This window comes from Nannospalax galili, unplaced genomic scaffold, assembly GCF_000622305.1.
Source record: "Nannospalax galili isolate Female #2095 unplaced genomic scaffold, S.galili_v1.0 scaffold429, whole genome shotgun sequence".
Taxonomy (NCBI): Eukaryota; Metazoa; Chordata; class Mammalia; order Rodentia; family Spalacidae; genus Nannospalax; species Nannospalax galili.
In genome coordinates, this window is record NW_008360330.1 from 3,587,183 (window position 1) to 3,605,592 (window position 18,410).

The 18,410-nt window shown below is 43.1% G+C and overlaps 1 protein-coding gene across 2 annotated transcripts in view; it reads left to right on the forward strand.

Annotated features, from left to right (window-relative positions):
• The window catches only part of Brinp2 (BMP/retinoic acid inducible neural specific 2), a 109,068-nt gene that overhangs the window by 88,201 nt on the left and 2,457 nt on the right, over positions 1–18,410 (forward strand). For both annotated transcript variants that reach the window (XM_008826116.1, XM_008826117.1), the window contains exons 3-7: positions 344–534; positions 1,606–1,814; positions 11,719–11,824; positions 15,176–15,412; positions 16,771–16,993. In XM_008826116.1, the coding sequence (XP_008824338.1) occupies positions 344–534; positions 1,606–1,814; positions 11,719–11,824; positions 15,176–15,412; positions 16,771–16,993 (966 nt within the window). The remainder of the gene's footprint in view (positions 1–343; positions 535–1,605; positions 1,815–11,718; positions 11,825–15,175; positions 15,413–16,770; positions 16,994–18,410) is intronic.

Genomic DNA, 18,410 nt, shown 5'->3' on the forward strand with positions numbered 1-18,410 from the left:
GTGAGCACCTGAGGCCAAACATGGATGATGTCATCCGCTGTGTTCCTGCTAGTCTTTGCTACTAGGTTGGCAACCTTCATGGAAAGAGACGGAGCTACTACTCTCTACTGGGAAAGCTGGGTGGGAGAGGCTGTAGTGGAGGTCAGCTGAATAAGACCTGCTCAGTCTGGTAGTTACTGTTCAGGGGAGGGGCCCGGAAGCCTCGTCCAGGCTCTGGGGTCTCCACCCTGAGAGAGGAGATGAGGCCTCAAGCAGACTAAGGACCTTACCGACTTCAGGCCTGCTGCCTATTCTGAAAAACAGTGAGCAGTGAGCGTCTCTTACCACTTGGCTTTTCCTCCAGGGAGTTCGCCCGCTGGAAAGTGAACAACTTGGCTCTAGAAAGGAAAGACTTCTTCAGTTTGCCTTTGCCTCTCGCCCCGGAGTTTGTCCGCAACATCCGCCTCCTTGGAAGGAGACCCAACTTGCAACAGGTTACGGAAAACCTCATCAAAAAGTACGGCACTCATTTCTTACTTTCTGCCACTCTTGGAGGTAAGCATCGTCCCCAGGCCCACTTAGCCAATTGAAAATAGCTTTTATGATCTGTTCAATCCACTATTTTCCGGGGTCTTTTTTCCGCCTTACCCTATTATTTATTTCCTGAGAAATATTTCCTTCCTGGTGCACTGGAGAGCAGCGTATTCTCTCGGCATCCAAATGCACCCCAGAATTTTACTATGTGCTTTTAAATGTGCTCCTGAAAGAGGGGGTACGGGGTAAGGAGGTTGGAGGCTGGACAGGATCGTACTCAGCATATAACAGCAGGGGGCGCTCCTACTTTTATTTTGGCTATTCATGGAGCCCGAGGCTTCCTCATTCTTAATTCTTAATGTGGCTATAAAGGTCAAATCTATAGGCAACGAAGTAGCCAGATGTTCCTTGAGTCTCTCTCTGACCCCTGCATCCTCACTGTAAAGATCGCTAGCCAGCCAAACCTCAATTTTGGTTTTCTCCCCCCTGGTGGAATTGGGGGAGGGGATGGGGACAGTGCAAATGGGACTGGGACCCGGCAGAACTCTGAAAATGCAGGCTCCTACCAGCCACGGGAAAAAAAAAGCAGGATTTATTTTTAACGTTTAGCTCAGTATTCAGTGGACAAAAATTGCTCACCCGGGGTTGGGGCCAGCTGCTGGCATTCGGTAGGTGGTGAGCATTTTTGATGGTGAGAGGAGAGGCAGATCCTCAAAGCTTTTGCCCTTTCTGGGGAAGCAGTAATAGCCATGTGGCTTCTCATAAACAACTTGAGAGGGAAGAATTGTTTCTCCCCCTTGGAGGCAGATTGCCTGAGATGGAGATCAATAGAAGATGTTAAATGGAGAAGCATAGGGGGTGAGCTTTGGGAGGCTTTAAGAGCTAAGGAAAGGAGGAGAGACTCCCAGTAGTGAGGCCTGTGACCTGTGCACAGTCTGTGGAGATTGCTCTCAAAATGGTAAGGTTGGGGGAAGGCCCACAGCATGGACAACGCTCTCAGCTTAGTCTGCCCTGCTTGAGGGCTTCAGGTTCTTATTGATAGGGGATTCTGGAATGGAAGATCTCACTAATGAACCCATGTTTTTGTTATAGGAGAAGAATCTCTGACCATTTTTGTGGACAAGCGGAAACTGAGCAGAAAGACAGAAACAACAGGTGGTGCCCCTGCCATTGGGGGCAGCGGGAACAACTCTGCAGTGTCCCTGGAAACCCTGCACCAGCTGGCAGCTTCCTACTTCATTGACAGAGAGAGCACACTGCGTAGGCTGCACCATATCCAAATAGCCACAGGGGCCATCAAGGTATCACTCTGAGAGGGCCTGGCAGGGAGGTCAGAGTCTTAGCTAACTTCAGGTCAGCTAGGACCTAGCAGGGGGAAAAGCCGCTTTCTGATAGTCTTAGCCAGCTCTCATACACGGATGGCTCATCCATCCTCTAAGGATCTGGAAAAAAGAATGGTTCACTGTCATCAAAAAAATGGATAAGGCTGCATTCTTGGGGAGGGGGCTGAGATAATTAGTAAAACAAGGTAATTTCAGACAGTTACTTAAAGAAAAGACAGAAATGTGGTATACATTTCCTAGAGTGAGGGGAAGGAACAATTAATAATAGGTAGATTTTGGGTTGGGAAGGGCACTTTAAGGTTTATTCTTTGAGGATGAGACCAGATTTGTGTAGAACTGAAGAAAGACTGTTTTGTCAAAAAAGAGTGCTGAGGCCCCAGGTCAGGAACCAGCTCAGTACACTGTTGAAGCACAGAGGAAAAATCTGTGACAGTAGAGATATAAACAACACACTTGTACAAAATGAGTTTCCCAAGTAGACTGGAGCCGGAGATTACACAGCCATAATAAGGAATTTTAATATCAGGCAAAGTAAGAGTTTGATGTGTATCAGACATACTTGTAGATCCTGAGAAGGCAAGAAAGAACAAAACAAGAAATCTATGCACTCATGAAACATGCATTCAAATAGCATAGATAAATAAGTAGATGATGAGAGATGGTGACTAATGGTATGAAAAATGAAAGCAAGCAACAGGACAGAATGTGATGGAGACTTGTAGTCTTCAGGATGGACTTGTCTGAAGGAATGAATGCCATTTAAATAGGCCTGCATGAAGTGAGGAAGGGATTTATCTGGCCAGTATGAACAAGAGCATTCTAGACAGAAAGAAGAACAGGCATGAATGCCTTAAGGAAGAGTGTGCTTAGAATGGCCCAGAGCCCATGGAAGGAAGTGTAGCACCATGGAAGTTGCAGGTCCAGATCACCAGAGCCTTACTGACAAGGGGGACAGAGGAAAGGGTGACTTTAGGGCCAGTGCAGTGGCCATTGCAGTGGGCAAGATGGGACATGATGGCGACTTAGGACACAGTTTGTGGCTTGGAGACTGTGAAATGTTCAGGTTCAGAATCAAGTCTGATGGTTGAGATTAGATAGGTAGTGAATTAAAAGAAGGAAATCAAGATTTGCTGCGGGATGTTGCCTGACCAAGTAAATGGTGATTCCACTTACTGAAGGGGATAATACTAGGGATGAAGTACAGATCCAGAAGAAAGAAATCAAGAGTTTGGTTTTAGATGTATGTGGAGGTGTTGAGTTGACCTTCCTGAGAGACATTCAACAAAAGGACTCTAACAGGAAATTGGACAGAAACACCAAGATTTCAAGAAAAAAAAAATCACCATCAGGCACAGAAATGTATACACAAGGGCAGTGGGCGTTGAGAACTATGGGAAAGGATGAGAGCAGCATGCTTGAGGGGTGAATGTGGCTAAGGAAGGAGCTCTGGGCTGAGTGTGAAGCATCTGATATTCATAGGTGGGAGGAAGAGGAGGATGCAACCAAGAAGATCAAAACAGAGCAGAAAGGTATGGGGAAAACCGATATGGGATCACAGAGCTGGCCAAAGAGTTTTACAAAAAGCCATTAGCAGCTGTGTAGAACTATTCATTGGTTAATCACTGAAGGTAGAGAACTGATGTAGGGTTTGGTGACTTGGATGTAAGTAGCATCCTGCTGAGGAGCACTTACAGTGACATGAAGGGTACAAATGGCTGAACGGAAAGTATCTAAGAGAAGAAATACAGGGAGGAAATAGATATGAATAGAAACCATGGTTTTTCTGTAAAGGAAAACAGACTGGGTACTCACTGGAGAGTGAGGTGGGCTATAGGGAAGTGATTTTCATTTTCAAGATGAAAAGATGTTTTAGCTTATTGCTATGTTGACTGGAATAATTCAGTAGAAAGTGGTAAAGTGATAGGACATAATCTCGAAGGCATGATCTTTGAATGAAGATGAGTCTTACATAGAAATACTCAATTCTTTGTATCAGGAACAGTACAGAATGTATGATGACATATGTTGTAGGATGGTTGGATGGAGTGGTGGGAAGAGGCAGGTATTCTCTTCTAATTAGTTCTGATCCTCAGTGAAACAAGAAGCAAATCCATTGGCTAAAAGGAAGAAGTAACTGTTGGATAAAATGTGACCTGTTTACCTCTGGGTGGGAGGAGTGTCACCTGAGTGAATAAATGTAGAGGATTTGGGGGTAGTAGTAAGAACCCACATGAGATCCATGGGCATAATTATGGCATGAGGTGAGTCAGCGTAGTTGAGAGTTTTATCAGCTCCACTCATTGCCTTATTACCAGTAGGTGTGCACTAGAGGGTGCGCTGAATTTAACCAAAGTCTGAGCCATATCACAGTTGGAGAAGAAATGGAAAAGTCTTACCAGGAAATGAAAGGTCTCCATTTCACTGACAGCATGGAGGTCTTATGAATGTTCCTTCCCATCCTTTCATCTGACCAACTTTACATGTTCTTTCGCCTGCTAGTAGCCCGTTTCGCTCATTCTCTAATTTAGGTTCATTCATCCATCACTACCAGCTCGCTGGCCCCTTGCATCTTCTTCTTACCCATTCTGTTCTCTGAATCCAAGTCCTTTCCACCTTGTATCTGGCTTTCTTGCCTTATGCCTTCCTATCTCCTTTCTCAGCTCTTCTCCCTGATTTACTCTTTATGCTGCTACTAGGAGCATGAGTCACTGCATCATGTCACCTCCTGCTTCAAATCCTTCAACGCTCTAGACTGCACACAGACAGAGAAAACCTCTGTACCTGAGCAGGGTGTGGGTACCAGTGTGATGCAAAGGACCGAATACAGGCTCTGATCCAAGAATATGAGCCCCACCACTGTGATGGGGCTTTGAGAAAGTTACCAAACTTCTCTGGACTGCAGTTTCTTCATTTTAAAATTATTGAATAATTGGAAGAGTTTCAAACTTGAGAAAAACCCTGTGATGTTTAATAATAAAATGTGCAGATAGCCCATACCACAACACAGTTGGAGATTGGAAGGGCTTATTGTTAACAAAACTGTGTACCTTGAAGGTCTGCCTTGCTGAATTTCTAATTTCATCTCTAAACAGTCCTTGTTCTCCCTGTCCCCTTTTATTCTCTATTTACATCATGTAACTCGGTCATACCTAACATGTCTTTATTAAAATATCCTTTGTTCTAATATCTCACTTCCCACTTGTGTTTTGTTGTGCTTTCATGCCTGGCTGTTTACCATTGGTTCTTCTTTCCCTTCTTGGCTCAGTTCAGAAAAGTGACTCTTACGGTTTTTCCTGACTCAGTTAATGTTAGTCCTTTCTGTTAGCATCATTAACATAAATGTCCCTCCTTAATGTTTTACGCACATACCTCTATAATAGAGTTTGTCATTTGAACTATAATTACTAGCTAACATGATTATTTACATATGAGATAAAAGATCCTTATGGAGGAAACCAGGTCTTATTCAGTTTTCGTCCCCTGAGAGAGTACAGAGCTTGCTACACTGTGGGTAATAAGTCACCGTCAAATGGTGAATGAATGAAGTGAATGAATTACTGAATGAAGTCTATGGACTTCACACATGAGTCATACATGGGTCAGGTTCATGTGCTTAATATGTATACGAATACCTACAAGTGTGCTTAGTTGAAAGAAACAGTCTATTCAAGGTTATATGAGTATAAATATGCTTTATTAGTATTCTCTAAGGAAAGGGCACTAAATGCAGTCCAGGTATCTGGAATATGCCAAAGGTTTGCCATGGTTACTCTAGACATGTGTTGGAATACATATTTCTAGTTTTTCTTCTTAATCTCCATCTGCTTCATCTTCCTGATTCCTTTGTCTGACAGTTATGATTTCTGTTCACCACAGACTTTTCTGTACCTCAGTGTCTTCAGGTAACAAGTAGCTTTGCTTTGCTGCAGAGCTGACTCTGGCCCCACCTGAATGGTATCTTTCTGTTTCATCTGTGAGTGAAGGCCAGAGGTGCAAGGCCCACATCTTCGTTCATTGTCACTTCCTCGGTTCCTGATATCGAGAGTAATATTCAGAGTCCACAGTGCTAACCATGGGTCTAGCACATAAAATAATAAGCTTCATATTTATTATCTGAGTTTTGTAATTTTCAACAATCAGATCCTTTTATGTTTTTTCTTAACATTATAGCTCTCAGTTCTCTTCAGAAAATAAAAATGGTTCAGCATTGATTCTCAGCCCAATCGCAAAAGCAGAGCTTTCAGAGTCCCTACAATGGGGTACTGGGCACAGCTTTTAACTCTATGGTGGTGGAGTGAAAGGATAGGTATTCAACGCCGCATCTCTTATAGTGCCTATGGATGCCCTTCCCAGTGCTGCACCCACTGCCCATTTCCTCAAAGGAAGGACCACCATCCTTGGAAGCCTCTTTTTGGAACTCTTCCAAGGACACTTAAATGTGAAATGAATATTCAGCTTCCACTGGACTGACTGGTCTGAGGTTTTCTCTGGGAGTATAATGGGTTCTCCCTGTGGGATATAACTCAGAAAACCATGTACAGAATAGGAATATTTCATATTTTCTCCCATTTCCAGACTTCCCAGTCCTCAGTGGGGTATACAGATCTCAAGGACATTCTGCTAGAGTAAGGATGTTGGACTTGGTCTGCAGTATTGGTGTGAACAGAGCCCATTTCTCGCTAAATGATCAGTACTTACAGACACATGTTAAATGTGCTACATGGAGCCTGGATAGATCATGTAGCACATCTTTGCTAGCTAACAGTCTTTCTTCTTTGTGGTGGTACCTGCCACCTGCCTCTCTTTACTGAACATGCTTTAGCAGTAGTGTAGCTGGCTTCCATTTCTGTCATTACTCTGTCACTGGGTGAAGAGGTAAATGGGGTCAGGATAGGGGCTCTGCTCACCTGTTCTGCCTTCACAAAAGGAAAGTCCTCTAGGACATCTGCCTGTGCTGTTTCTTCTAAGCAAATGTGTAGTTACTTTTCACTCTTCCTTAGCAGCTTCTTTTTCACTAACATGGAGAGACAGGTGCCCTGCTCCCTGTGGTTTGTTCCTCTAGGACCCCTTCAAACATTACTCTGTGTTGCAAGTTTACCCTGATCAGTACACACTTTTATTATAGGACTTGTCACTTTGCATTTCATCTCTTTGCATGCCTGTTCCCATCCTCCCCACACCCACCATGACAGCAGGCCTTAAAGCAGTAGGGACTCTGCAGCATGTATCTAGCTCCAGGTCCCTTCACAGCATCTGGCATTTAGCAGGATGTTCAATAAAATGCTTGAGAGGTGAAGGCAGACTACATTGTTTAGCAGGAAAGAAGCCAAGTGGAGCGAGAATCCTTGGGATTGGGTTGTAGGCCTTGATGCCTACTATTTCTATGACCTTCAGAAGTCATTGAACTCCTCTCCCCTCTGTGATATGAGTTACCAACTAATTCACCTGTACACAGAACTTGCATTCAGCTAATATGGTTACTCTCATTTTAAAGATATTGAAATATTTATATACTTTTAACTCCCTCTGCTGTGCCTTAACCAGCCACTCCTCCCCACCCCCCAGGCTCTTAACCTCTTTTCAATGGCATCCCGAGGGCAAATGCACCTCAAGAAGTCTCCAGAACTCTGCTGAGCAAGAAAGCTGGTATCTTTGCCAATTAGTCAGTGCACTCCTATTCTATGTGCTGCTACTCCTGACTTGGCAAAAGGGTGTGTATAATACCAGATGGAAATACTTTTGCAAACTATACTTTTAGAATATACATATACATGTACACATACATTTTATCTGTAATTTACTGGAAGGGATCAGTATCTCAAAGTGGGTTTTGTACATAGGTACAGCTCAGGTCTATTTAGTGGAAGGACTTGGTCAGGAGGGTTTGAAATGCCCAGGATCTATCTGAAGAGAGCCCCCACAAAAGGTCAGTTGGATCTCAGAGTGGTAAAAGGGAGTGTTTTTCACAAGGCATCCTTAAAAATGGCTTGCAAAAAGATGCAGCAGCCTGGGATTCACTCTGTAGCCTTTTAAGCACACACACCATCAGCTGTGCTCTCCATGTCCAGCCCTATCACTCACCATTAGAAGCCCATTTTCCTCTGTCCTTAGCATTACATGTGTCCCTCCAGGTAGGGCAGGCACAGTCTGGAGTGAGAGAAGGGGGAGGAGTGTAGCCTTCCTGGAATGATGGTTTGCACAATCTGGTATTATGGAAAATTGGATGTACTAATGAACCTGAGACCCATTGGGGCTTTCGGAAGGCAGGATGGTCTCTGTCAACAGACCAATTAGCACACAATTATTTTCCCCTTCTGAAAGCTTATCTGAGGCACTTTTTGAATGTGTGTTCCTAAGTGAGCTGCACTTTCTGTTACCTCTATAGGCCTTCTTAATAATCTTCCAGAGCTGTCTGCCCCTTTACAGAGAAAGCTGCAGGATTGTCTTGACTGGCCCGCCAGAGACAGGGGTTTTCATCACTCAGGCTGGGAGAGGGGGACTGTATTAGCCCATCCTGTTCACCCAGGTCAGTGCCTGCCAGTGTCTGTGTGGGACCCTGTGCAGTCCCCTTTCTTCTTCCCATATTTTATCTGTCTAGGGAAGAGAGAGATGGTCTCAGAACAAAATAGAAATGAAAAGACCTATGACTTCAAGAACTAGGGAAGCCTGAGCGAGCCTTCCTTGTGAAGACCTGACTTGCTACCCTTCCCTCTATCAGGAAGTGAGTCTTAGTCTCATCAGTTCCTATTGCCATGTCACAATTAACAAAGGGAAGTCCTTCCCATCTCTCAACGACCTAGCTGACTGACTGTCATCTTGTGAAACCGACCTTTAAAACAGGAGAGAAAAATCATAAGACCAGAGTCAGTCTCAGTGTGCCAAAAACAATGGTGGTGGGTGGGGAGGAGCCCAAGAACTGGTGCTGGGGATGGAAAGCCAGAGGAAGGGAGTCTATTGTGGATGTTCTCTGACCTGCCCTCCCCCCTGAGTCATATCCCATCCCTACATAAAGCTCGTTATCTCCTTCCCTCCTAGAGCTAGTTGGTGAGTCACCAATTCAGTAGTGGGTAGAGGAAAATCCAATTTACAACATAGTGACATTTTGAGGGTCAGCTTACCTGGAGGTAGGAACAATCCAGTCTCCCAAATAGCTCATCATCCAGCTACTGCCATTTGGCCCAGGTATCCACACAGGTTTCCCTGGAATCACTGAGTTAGTTGTTGGCTATAGCTCTTCTTGTAGGAAATTTGACAGAAAGAGAAGACTTGACCTTCAAATAAGTCTGACTCTGTGTTCTCAGTCTGGTCTGACCACTAGCCAATCACTCACTCAGTAGGAAGTATTCAGCACCTAGTGCTCACATGTATAGAGAGGCCAGCCCTTGTAGAGTCACCAAAAACACTGGGATTATAGAAACATTTCACTATTTGCAAGCTCCTTGCTGGCAGCAATGGTCCTGTTCACCTGTGAGTTGTTACTCCTTGAATATTTGTTAAATAAGCAAATAAATGAATAAAATAATTTGAGAAAACACTGAAGCACGCCACTGGGTATATGGCCTTGAGTAAGTCATTTAACTTACCTAGGTTCTGTTTTCCTATTCTCTGTTGGAAGGATAGCAATACTAATTTCTAAGCAGTACAGTTTATATTGCCCAGTGCTAACCTTTTGAGGCCTATCATGAGCATATTAGGTAGACTGGTCTGTTTAGAATACTTGTTTAGCAAGTGATGACATCTTAAGGTAGCTTAAATTCACTTCTTCCCACCCTTTGACCTGCTTTCTTAAGAAATGAAAGGCAAAGGATTGAGTCTTAAAACTCTTTTATAATCCTCTTTTATGGATTCATGCCTATGATCCCTACACTCAGAAGGCTGAGGCAGGAAGATTGCTGTGAGAACAGCCTGGACTATAAAATGAGTTCGAGGTCAGACTGAAAGTAATACCCTATCTCAAATAAATAAATAAATATTTAAAATAATGTTCTTTAATATACTTTCTGCCAAACTCTAGCTCAGCCACTCAGCTATCTGAATTGTGCCTTCCATTTTGAAGAATAGGAGTAAAATTTGTCCTTGAGAACACCTGGGCTGTTTTAGCAGGGTGAAAAGCTGGAGAGTCGCTCCTGCCCTTCATCTGGTTCTGGTCCTGGTTCTCATTTGGACTGTGTTTTGCTGCCTCTCAGATGCTCCGCTACTCACTGCCACCCCTCTTGCCTTTCTTTTGCCAGCTCCCTTGTACCCTTACTCATTTTTTCAAGACCAAGTGATGACTCACCACCTCCATAAACATGTCTCATTCTACTTTAAGCTCCAAGATCACTCCTGCCTCTTTTCCCAGTATTTGTGTAGTACCATTCCATCTCCCACTTAACAACTTTATTCCTTGTGTATTTTTAAAGCCTAGGTAAACATAATCTACTCTGTGATGTCCCCTGTACCTTGGCCTTCCTAGGGCCCTGGACACATGGCTACACACTTTTGGGCCTATGCGCTGTAGATTCTGCTGGACTTTGTTTTTTTCTCTTTACGTGTTTCCCCTAAGTTCTTTTCCTGCCTACTTTCTCTTTCCCTTTAAAGACCAGCTCTGATGCTATTTCCTCTGCTCCTGTTGTTAGGCCTCTGTTTAAAGGTATGCTTTTCTCCATGTCTTGTAGCATATTGTTTGGTAGCAATTTGGATGTCTAGTAGTCATTTGTGTATATACCTGCCTCCTCAAATGGCTCATTAATATCTTTGTGCCTTTCTCCCTGAAAAGACTAGAATGCATTACTCATACATTCTCTAGGGTCATTGCATACCTATGATATGCCAGACACTGTACAAGCTGCTGTTGACATTACAGCAAGTGAAATAAATGTGAGCTTACCTCTATGTATACTATAGCATGTAGGAACCAGGCATTAATCAAATACTCCCAGAAAAGGATTTAAAACTGGAACTCACTTGCTTGCTACAAAGCAAAGGTGCCTGGAGCTACCGGAGAGGGTCAGCAGTATCAGGTAAAACTCAGAACTCCAGAAAGGCACTCTATGATGTTTGATGAATTGTATGGAATTGAATAGTGGCTGCTCAATAAATACTCCTTGATTGGTTGATTGATTGTTGGCAAAGACTTTGGAGATCCTGAGAAGAAAGGGCCTCGGGTCTCCATCATTCTTATTACATAATTATTTCAGCACATTTAAAGCTTCCCATTTTTCATCTTATACTTTAAACATCAGGGAAAACTGATGGGCCAACTTTATAATACTTTAAAATATGGTGTTTGGAATATTACATGGCTACAAGAGTTTATGTATATTTAATACACTTATTAAAATATGCAGTAAGCTCATGGCTGATTTTCTCTAAGGACATCTCAGTGCTGAGGTGGGACTTAAATGTTTAATACTAATAATAATGCTCATAACTCATATCTCTAGTGCTTTTCATCTTTGGGATCTCTAAAACCTGTGAGCACCACGTCAAGCAGATGCAAGGCTCAAATATGGGCTAACCTCTGGCCCTTTGCCTTCCTCTAGGGTAGGAAAAGGATGATGCCAACTTGAAGGTCTCATTCTATATCCAACTTTCTCTGCCTATGCTGAATTTTCTCTTCTAGAATATAAATTTCATTTGGAGTCTTCTGAAAGGGTCTCACTCATATCCAACCGTGTTGCCAACCATACACAACAGATGTTCATTGACTCAGGACAAGGGGGCAAAGTGACCTTATATTTCTGGGGAAGGGAAAGACACATGGAGTTCCTTCGACTGGTCAGAGACCGGATGTGGAAACTCTAACGGATGGATGGAAAGGAAGGGCAAAGAAAAAGCTTCCTATTGTTTTCTCATTCCATATCCTGTCCTTCTTCTCTAGGTCACAGAGACCAGGACTGGCCCCCTGGGCTGCAGCAACTATGACAATCTGGACTCAGTCAGCTCTGTCCTGGTTCAGAGTCCAGAGAACAAAGTGCAGTTACTGGGTAAGTAGTTGCATGTGATTTCACACCGCTCATACATGATGGAAAACCTGGATCACTGAAGAGAAAGAAAAGGGCTTGTTTTCTCATTTGAATATGTTACCTGTGGTCAGAGTCTGGGCAGGGTGTTTCCATGTTCTTTGACTCTTACTCAAAGGACTAAAATAAGAGCTCACACAGATTTATAAAAGTAGCAAAGTAATTTTATTCAAAGAAATAGTACAGTTTAGCAATACACTGCCAAAATTGACAGCAGGCCTTGTGAGTAAAGGTGCTTAAAGGTATTGAGTATTGTTTGAGGCTTCCTTTTATGGTGTTCAAGAGAAGGAGGAGCTGGTAATCAGAGGTATAGTTTGGGTGGTTTTCTAATTTTGGTTGACCTAAGGTGGTATGAGATGGTAAATGAAAGAGTCTCTCAAAAAGTTCACTTGGGAACACAGTTTTGCTTTATTGCACATATGCTCCAAACCAGTCTAGGCAAGATACCGTCCTCCTTTTGTACCTGGACATAAGTGGAGTAAAATTGAATGAAATATAACTTTGATGGCTGTTAAGGGGAAGAAAAATGTATTACATTGTTCAGGGTGGAATGCAATGCAGCTGGATACAGCTGAGGATTCCAGGCTGCTAACAGGTTGCTGGGTGCATTGTTTAGAGTAGGGTGGTGTGCAGACTACATGCAGTCTAAGGTCCGTCCAAGTCTATCAAGTGCATTATTAGGAAAGCATGTGCAGAGGCCACGTTATTTGGTGTCTTATGTTGCTAAGCTAATTCCTACCCTTGCCTGCCTTGGTTAAGTCCTTCTTACAACAAGAACTACCACAAGTTCTAGGACAAGCACTTAACAACTTTCTATAAATTTTTTTGAGAAAACTTCTGATGATTTGTCCTACACCCATGACCATTGCTCCAACAACATGATAGCTAAATTCTGCCGTTGTGTATTCCTTCTCAAAACTTGTCTTATCCTGTAGGAGTCAGACGGACATCCTTATAAGCCTTGGCCTAGCTCAGAGATCGCCTTTGTTATCCCAAAGTCCTCTGCTTTGTCCTAAAGACACATTAAGGAACAATTAGCCTTTGTGGAGTCCTTATGGGCTCACCAACTCTCAGTCAAATGAGGTCTACACACTTTGGGACCTCTGATCTGTAATCACAATAGGAGAGTGGCCCTTGCTTTCTTTTATTTGTCTCTGATCTTCCATGGGAACTTCAGGAAAGAATATGAGAGGAATGAAAGGAGCCTTAGGACTAGAGACAGAATAGACAAAACTGGGAAAGAAAAAGCCTCTGTAGTATGACCAAAGCCTAGGACAGAAGTGGAGATGCACACTACCGGCCCTGCTCCTCAGCTCTGTAAAGGAAGGGCTATGTAAATTGATTCACGAGGGAAAGTTCATTTTTCTTAATACCTAACCAAATTGGGCTCTGTTTAAGATATTACTATCCCAGCATTACAAAATCAATAGCCCTCACCCAGGATCTACGATTACAAATTCCAGGCAATCTGAGCCAGATGCAACCAGCCTTGCTTTAGGAATCAAGAAATATATAATAACAAGGAGTAAAAGACTTATTCAGAGCTTCCTAATACAATTGACATCGCTCTTCTCCCATGTCCCTGTAGGAGATGGGTTTGTGCCTGGAAATTAGCAGTGAGTGAAGTTCAAAGTGTCCGCTGGTTCATTTGGAATAGTTTATGCCATTTAATTTTATAGCCCATCACTCATGCAGACATTGCTCAGGGCACTTATTTTATAGCAATGGGAAATGTTCTGGTGAGGAGGAGGGACGCAACGGGGAGGAGGAAAGTACTTAAAGAGGGTGAATGTTGAAAGCAAGCCTGTGGATATGGTATGTGTGTTGGGGACTGTCAAGTGCTGTGGTGGGCACAGACTCAAGAAAGGAAAATTTAGTAGCAGTTCAGAATAGGGGATGGACCTCAAATAAGAACAGAAAACATCTAAGGCTGCTGACAATTTTAAGTTATAGTGCGAGGTCTGCTGAGACTTGGATACACACTTTCAGCTCTTTGATTTCCTGCCAAGGACAAAGTCAAGGATGTGGAAATGGTGTATATTTAAGGAAAGGGGCTCATCATATGCAGAGGTCTTTCTATCCCTTACTCTCCCAGTACTATCTGGAGGAGACTCCCGAAGATCTAACCTCAAACATGGCCCACTCTGCATCCAAAGCCACATCTATCTTTCATTCATCCTTTGGTGAACTTCTAGCAGCCACCTATGTGTGGCTTGAAGCCAACCTGTGTTCTCCTGGTAAACGGATACCCATCACAGATGGATGAGAAAACTGAAGCTTGAAGTAACTTAGTACATTATATCCAAGACCAGAAGAGGCAATAAAATGAGAGCCGAGAGGAGTTCATGCCTATCCAAGCCTAATGAATCTTGGGACATTGACTACCATTCAGATGGTGGTCAGATCTTCTTAAGAGTTAAATCATATTGAGATAGGCATCCATTGCCAGGTATGCCGTGTGATTGTGACCTGATGAAAGAAGTGACTGACACCAGTGCTATGACTCAAATGAGTCACTGTGCTGTTCTGGTTTGGACTGTCTTTTCTTTAAAATTTCAACATGAAGCTGGGTATGTAGGTACTCATCTGTAATCCCAGTACTTAGAAGGCTGAGATAGGAAGACCAAGAGTTTCAAATCATCACCAGTTTTGTAGAACAGCTTGAGCTATGAGACCTTGTCTCAGAAAATAAAACAAAAACATCCTAGGATAAGATGACCATGAACTCCTAGCAATTATATATAGAGAAAATACTTGTCATAGTACCTGGGTATACCACCAGCACCACCTTATCTCCTAACCAGGGCAATAACCCAATTGTCCAGACTGGAATGGGATGCTCAGAAAGGTTAGTATTTAGTAGTGAGTTAGTACATGTACTGCTAACTTTGGTGAACCTAAAAACAGGATGGCTATTGGAGGCAGTGCAAGCTCATCAAGCCTTGATTCCTCCCCCGTGAGTGCTGTAAGCTCTTCTTTTATCTGAAACATCTTCCTGTTTCTCCCCTAGAAATGCTGATGTATAGCCAGTAAGCCTGTTCTTATGATATGCACGCTCTCAATTTGCCTGATGTGAGGAGTTAGGTTAAGCCTTGGGCTTTGATGGTCCTCATCTGCATTTTCAGATACTCCCCCATCTGTCACAGGGGCTGGGATAACCCTCTTTCCCAACCAGCTCAGCAGGATCAGGCCCTGGGGTGACCATTCTTGGGCCCAGTCAGCAAAACCCCAGCCTGGATTCCTACAGCCTTGAGTGTGGGAAACTGCACCCCCACTGGTTCTGCTCAGTGATTTTTCCATTCATCCTTTCCCCAGGCTTGCAGGTGCTGCTTCCTGAACACCTGCGTGAGCGTTTCGTGGCTGCAGCACTTAGCTATATCTCATGCAGCTCTGAGGGGGAGCTGGTCTGCAAGGAGAATGACTGCTGGTGCAAATGCAGTCCCACTTTCCCTGAATGCAACTGTCCTGATGCTGATATCCAAGCCATGGAAGACAGCTTGATGCAGATCCAGGACTCCTGGGCCACTCACACCCAGCAGTTCGAGGAGTCAGGTGAGCAGTCAACTGACTCAGGATTTCCCTTTGCCAAAGAGGGGAGGCTGTGAGGTACAAGTCAGAACATTGGAAATTTGACTTGAAGCTTAAATCAGACACTTATTGAGTCTATGAATTTCTAGAGAAAGAAAGGTTATATCACCACCAGGAATCTCAAGTGTTGTCTTCTTTCTTTACATAAATAGACAGTATCTAACTTAAAAGTGTATTTAAGGATTTAGTAAGTTAAGATGAATACCACTGAGATTACAGATCTTGTCTCTCCATCTGGCTAGTGATTCCGTAGTGCCTAGAAAAATGCTTTCAGATAATAAATACTTATGGAATAGATGAAGTATATATAGACTAGCTCTGGTGGCCACCCAACAGAAGTTGATCATTTGTGGCTGTTAAAATTAGTATCAATATCAGTTTATGTCCTAGGTTCTGAAGAATTGGTATTGCATGCTTACCCTACTACTGACCAGCTTTACTGTCTTGGTTTAATCATGTGGGTCCTAAGTGAGGTGATGTCCACATCTTTGAAAGTGATAATATAATAGGTTGATGCATGTAACTATTAAAAATTGTCAAATTCCCATCCCCAACCTCCTACTTTGGCCTAAGAATAGTAGATGTTCTAGAATTCAACTTAAGGCTTTCAGCACTGTGAATTACTACTGATGAAGAAGTAAGGGCCTCCAGACCTCCACCAGGCAAATCCCAAGGAAAAGCAAAGAGAGGACAGAGACCTGAGCATGAGTTCAGAAAGCATCATGTGCTTAGAAAGCTGAGAAGAACTCACACTTGGAGCTTGGAGTCAGAAAGTACATTGCTTGTAGATTAGCTCCAGGAAAGAGTGGATACAGGACTGTGAGCCTAAGAAAGGGAAGGATCTTAAGAGAGTAGGTTGTGGAGGGAGCGGCTAGGCTCAGGGAGCAAAAGATTTCTAAGATCTCTGAATTGGGCCTGTACCTTCTGTGTGCCTGTATTTACCTGTCTTTCACCAGAGAGTTCTGAAAGTCAAGAAGCTTGGCTTAAGGCGATATCATGGGTAACTTATAAGGAAATGTAAAAGGGAAAGAGGCACATCCCAAGGGTATTAGGAAAAGCCGAACATCTAGTCTTTTGAGGGGTCCCAGAGATCTGTTTGGAAACTCAGAGATACACTAGAATTGAAAGGACAGAAAAAGCCCTGAAACCATATTTTATGATTTTCCAATATAGCCATTAATAATAACTTTTTACAAATCTGGCATAGTGAATGTGAGGCCTTCTTACTGAGCAGTGACTTTGAGGGCTCCCTAGTTCTGGGGAAACATCAATCTGACCTCCCAGGATTCTGCATCGCATTCCCCCTGTGTTTTTGCCCACAGAAGAGTTCCAGGTCCTGCTGAAAAGGCTACCCAGTGACAGATTCCTGAACTCCACAGCCATCTCCCAATACTGGGCCATGGACACTAACCTCCAGCACCGCTACCAGCAGCTAGGAGCAGGCCTGAAAGTGCTGTTCAAGAAAACACACCGGATTGTTCGCAGGCTCTTCAATCTCTGCAAGCGCTGCCACCGACAGCCTCGCTTTCGCCTGCCCAAGGAGAGGTGAGCACCCGGGGATTCAGATTCAGAGCTCAGCACCTCCTGGGCAATAGCTGCTGAGGTCAAGAAAGAGTCTCTGTTCAACATGGAAGAAGAAAATCTGGTTCCCATAACCTTGGCCTGCTCATTTGCCACTCTCAATCATCAGTTGTCTCTGTAGGGAAAAGCAAAATTTATTGTACTTACATATAAATTATTGTAGATTAAAACAATACTCTAATAATACCTTAAATCTCACTTATTCATTTCCATTTTAATGAGTCTTATAGGAAAGAAAAGGGTAAAGTTCAAGCTCATATATCAGTTGCATATGATAATAAATATACACACTGGACTGTTTCAAGCAAGTGATTCTGTTGTGAGTCACAGGAGGGAAGAAAGCAGACATCTCGGCTCTCCCAACACAATAGGATTGTACTGTGACAGGTATCCAGCTATTCATTCATTCATGCATGCATGATTGCATTCATTCCACAAATTTCTATTAGGTCTATATTCTTTGTCCTGCTATTTAGCTATAGTATATTATTGATGAGGAAAGATTTACCAAATATAAAAACAAAAATTAAAAAGTTCTGACTATGTGTCAGCCACTAAAACTCATGGTGGCGGATAATAAATCAAAGGGATAGTCTCCAAGAAACCAAGTCCAGAGAGAAAAGCCTTCTTGGAGTAGGAAGTATTGAACAGCTTGTGCAAGGAAATAAACAGTCTGGAGCATGCAGGTAAGACAGTATTCTAGGCAAGGGGAGCTGTGTTCACAGCCACCCAGACTTACCACTCTAACTGAGGCACAGCAATTGTGGGAAGCATGGGCGGAGAAGGCAGGCCAGCCAGGGTTAAGAGGACTTATTTTTTCCAACAGTTAATTATGCACGAGATTGCTGAGAATGTTAGTCAACAGTACAGAGCCGTTGCTCTCACAGCACTTCAGAGACACCACCCATAAATAAGTGCACCACGAGCAAGCATAGTAATTTTAGAGATGGATAATTGCCATGGGTTAAATAAAAACAAAGTAATGTGACAGTGATAGGAGTAGTTCTTTGAAAGAGAAGAGACACTGGGAAAGGCTTGTTTGAAGAGGTAAAGAGCTGAAATCCAAAGTTTGAATAAACCATTGAAAATTCCAAGAGTTAGTGTAAGAACGAACAAAATAAAAGGGAAAGAGACCTTGGTGGGAGTAAACTTGACAAGAATTTGAAATGTTTTGAGAGCCATGTTATAGGGAAGGGTAAGCTGGGTGTGGTGGCACATGGCTTTAATCCCAGCACTTGGGAGGCAGAGGCATGTGGATCTCTGTGATTCAAGGCCAGCCTGGTCTATATAGCGAGTTCTAGGATAGCTGGGGCTACAGGGAGACCCTGTCTCAAAAAGACCAAAATAAATAAATAAATAAATAAATAAATAAATAAATAAA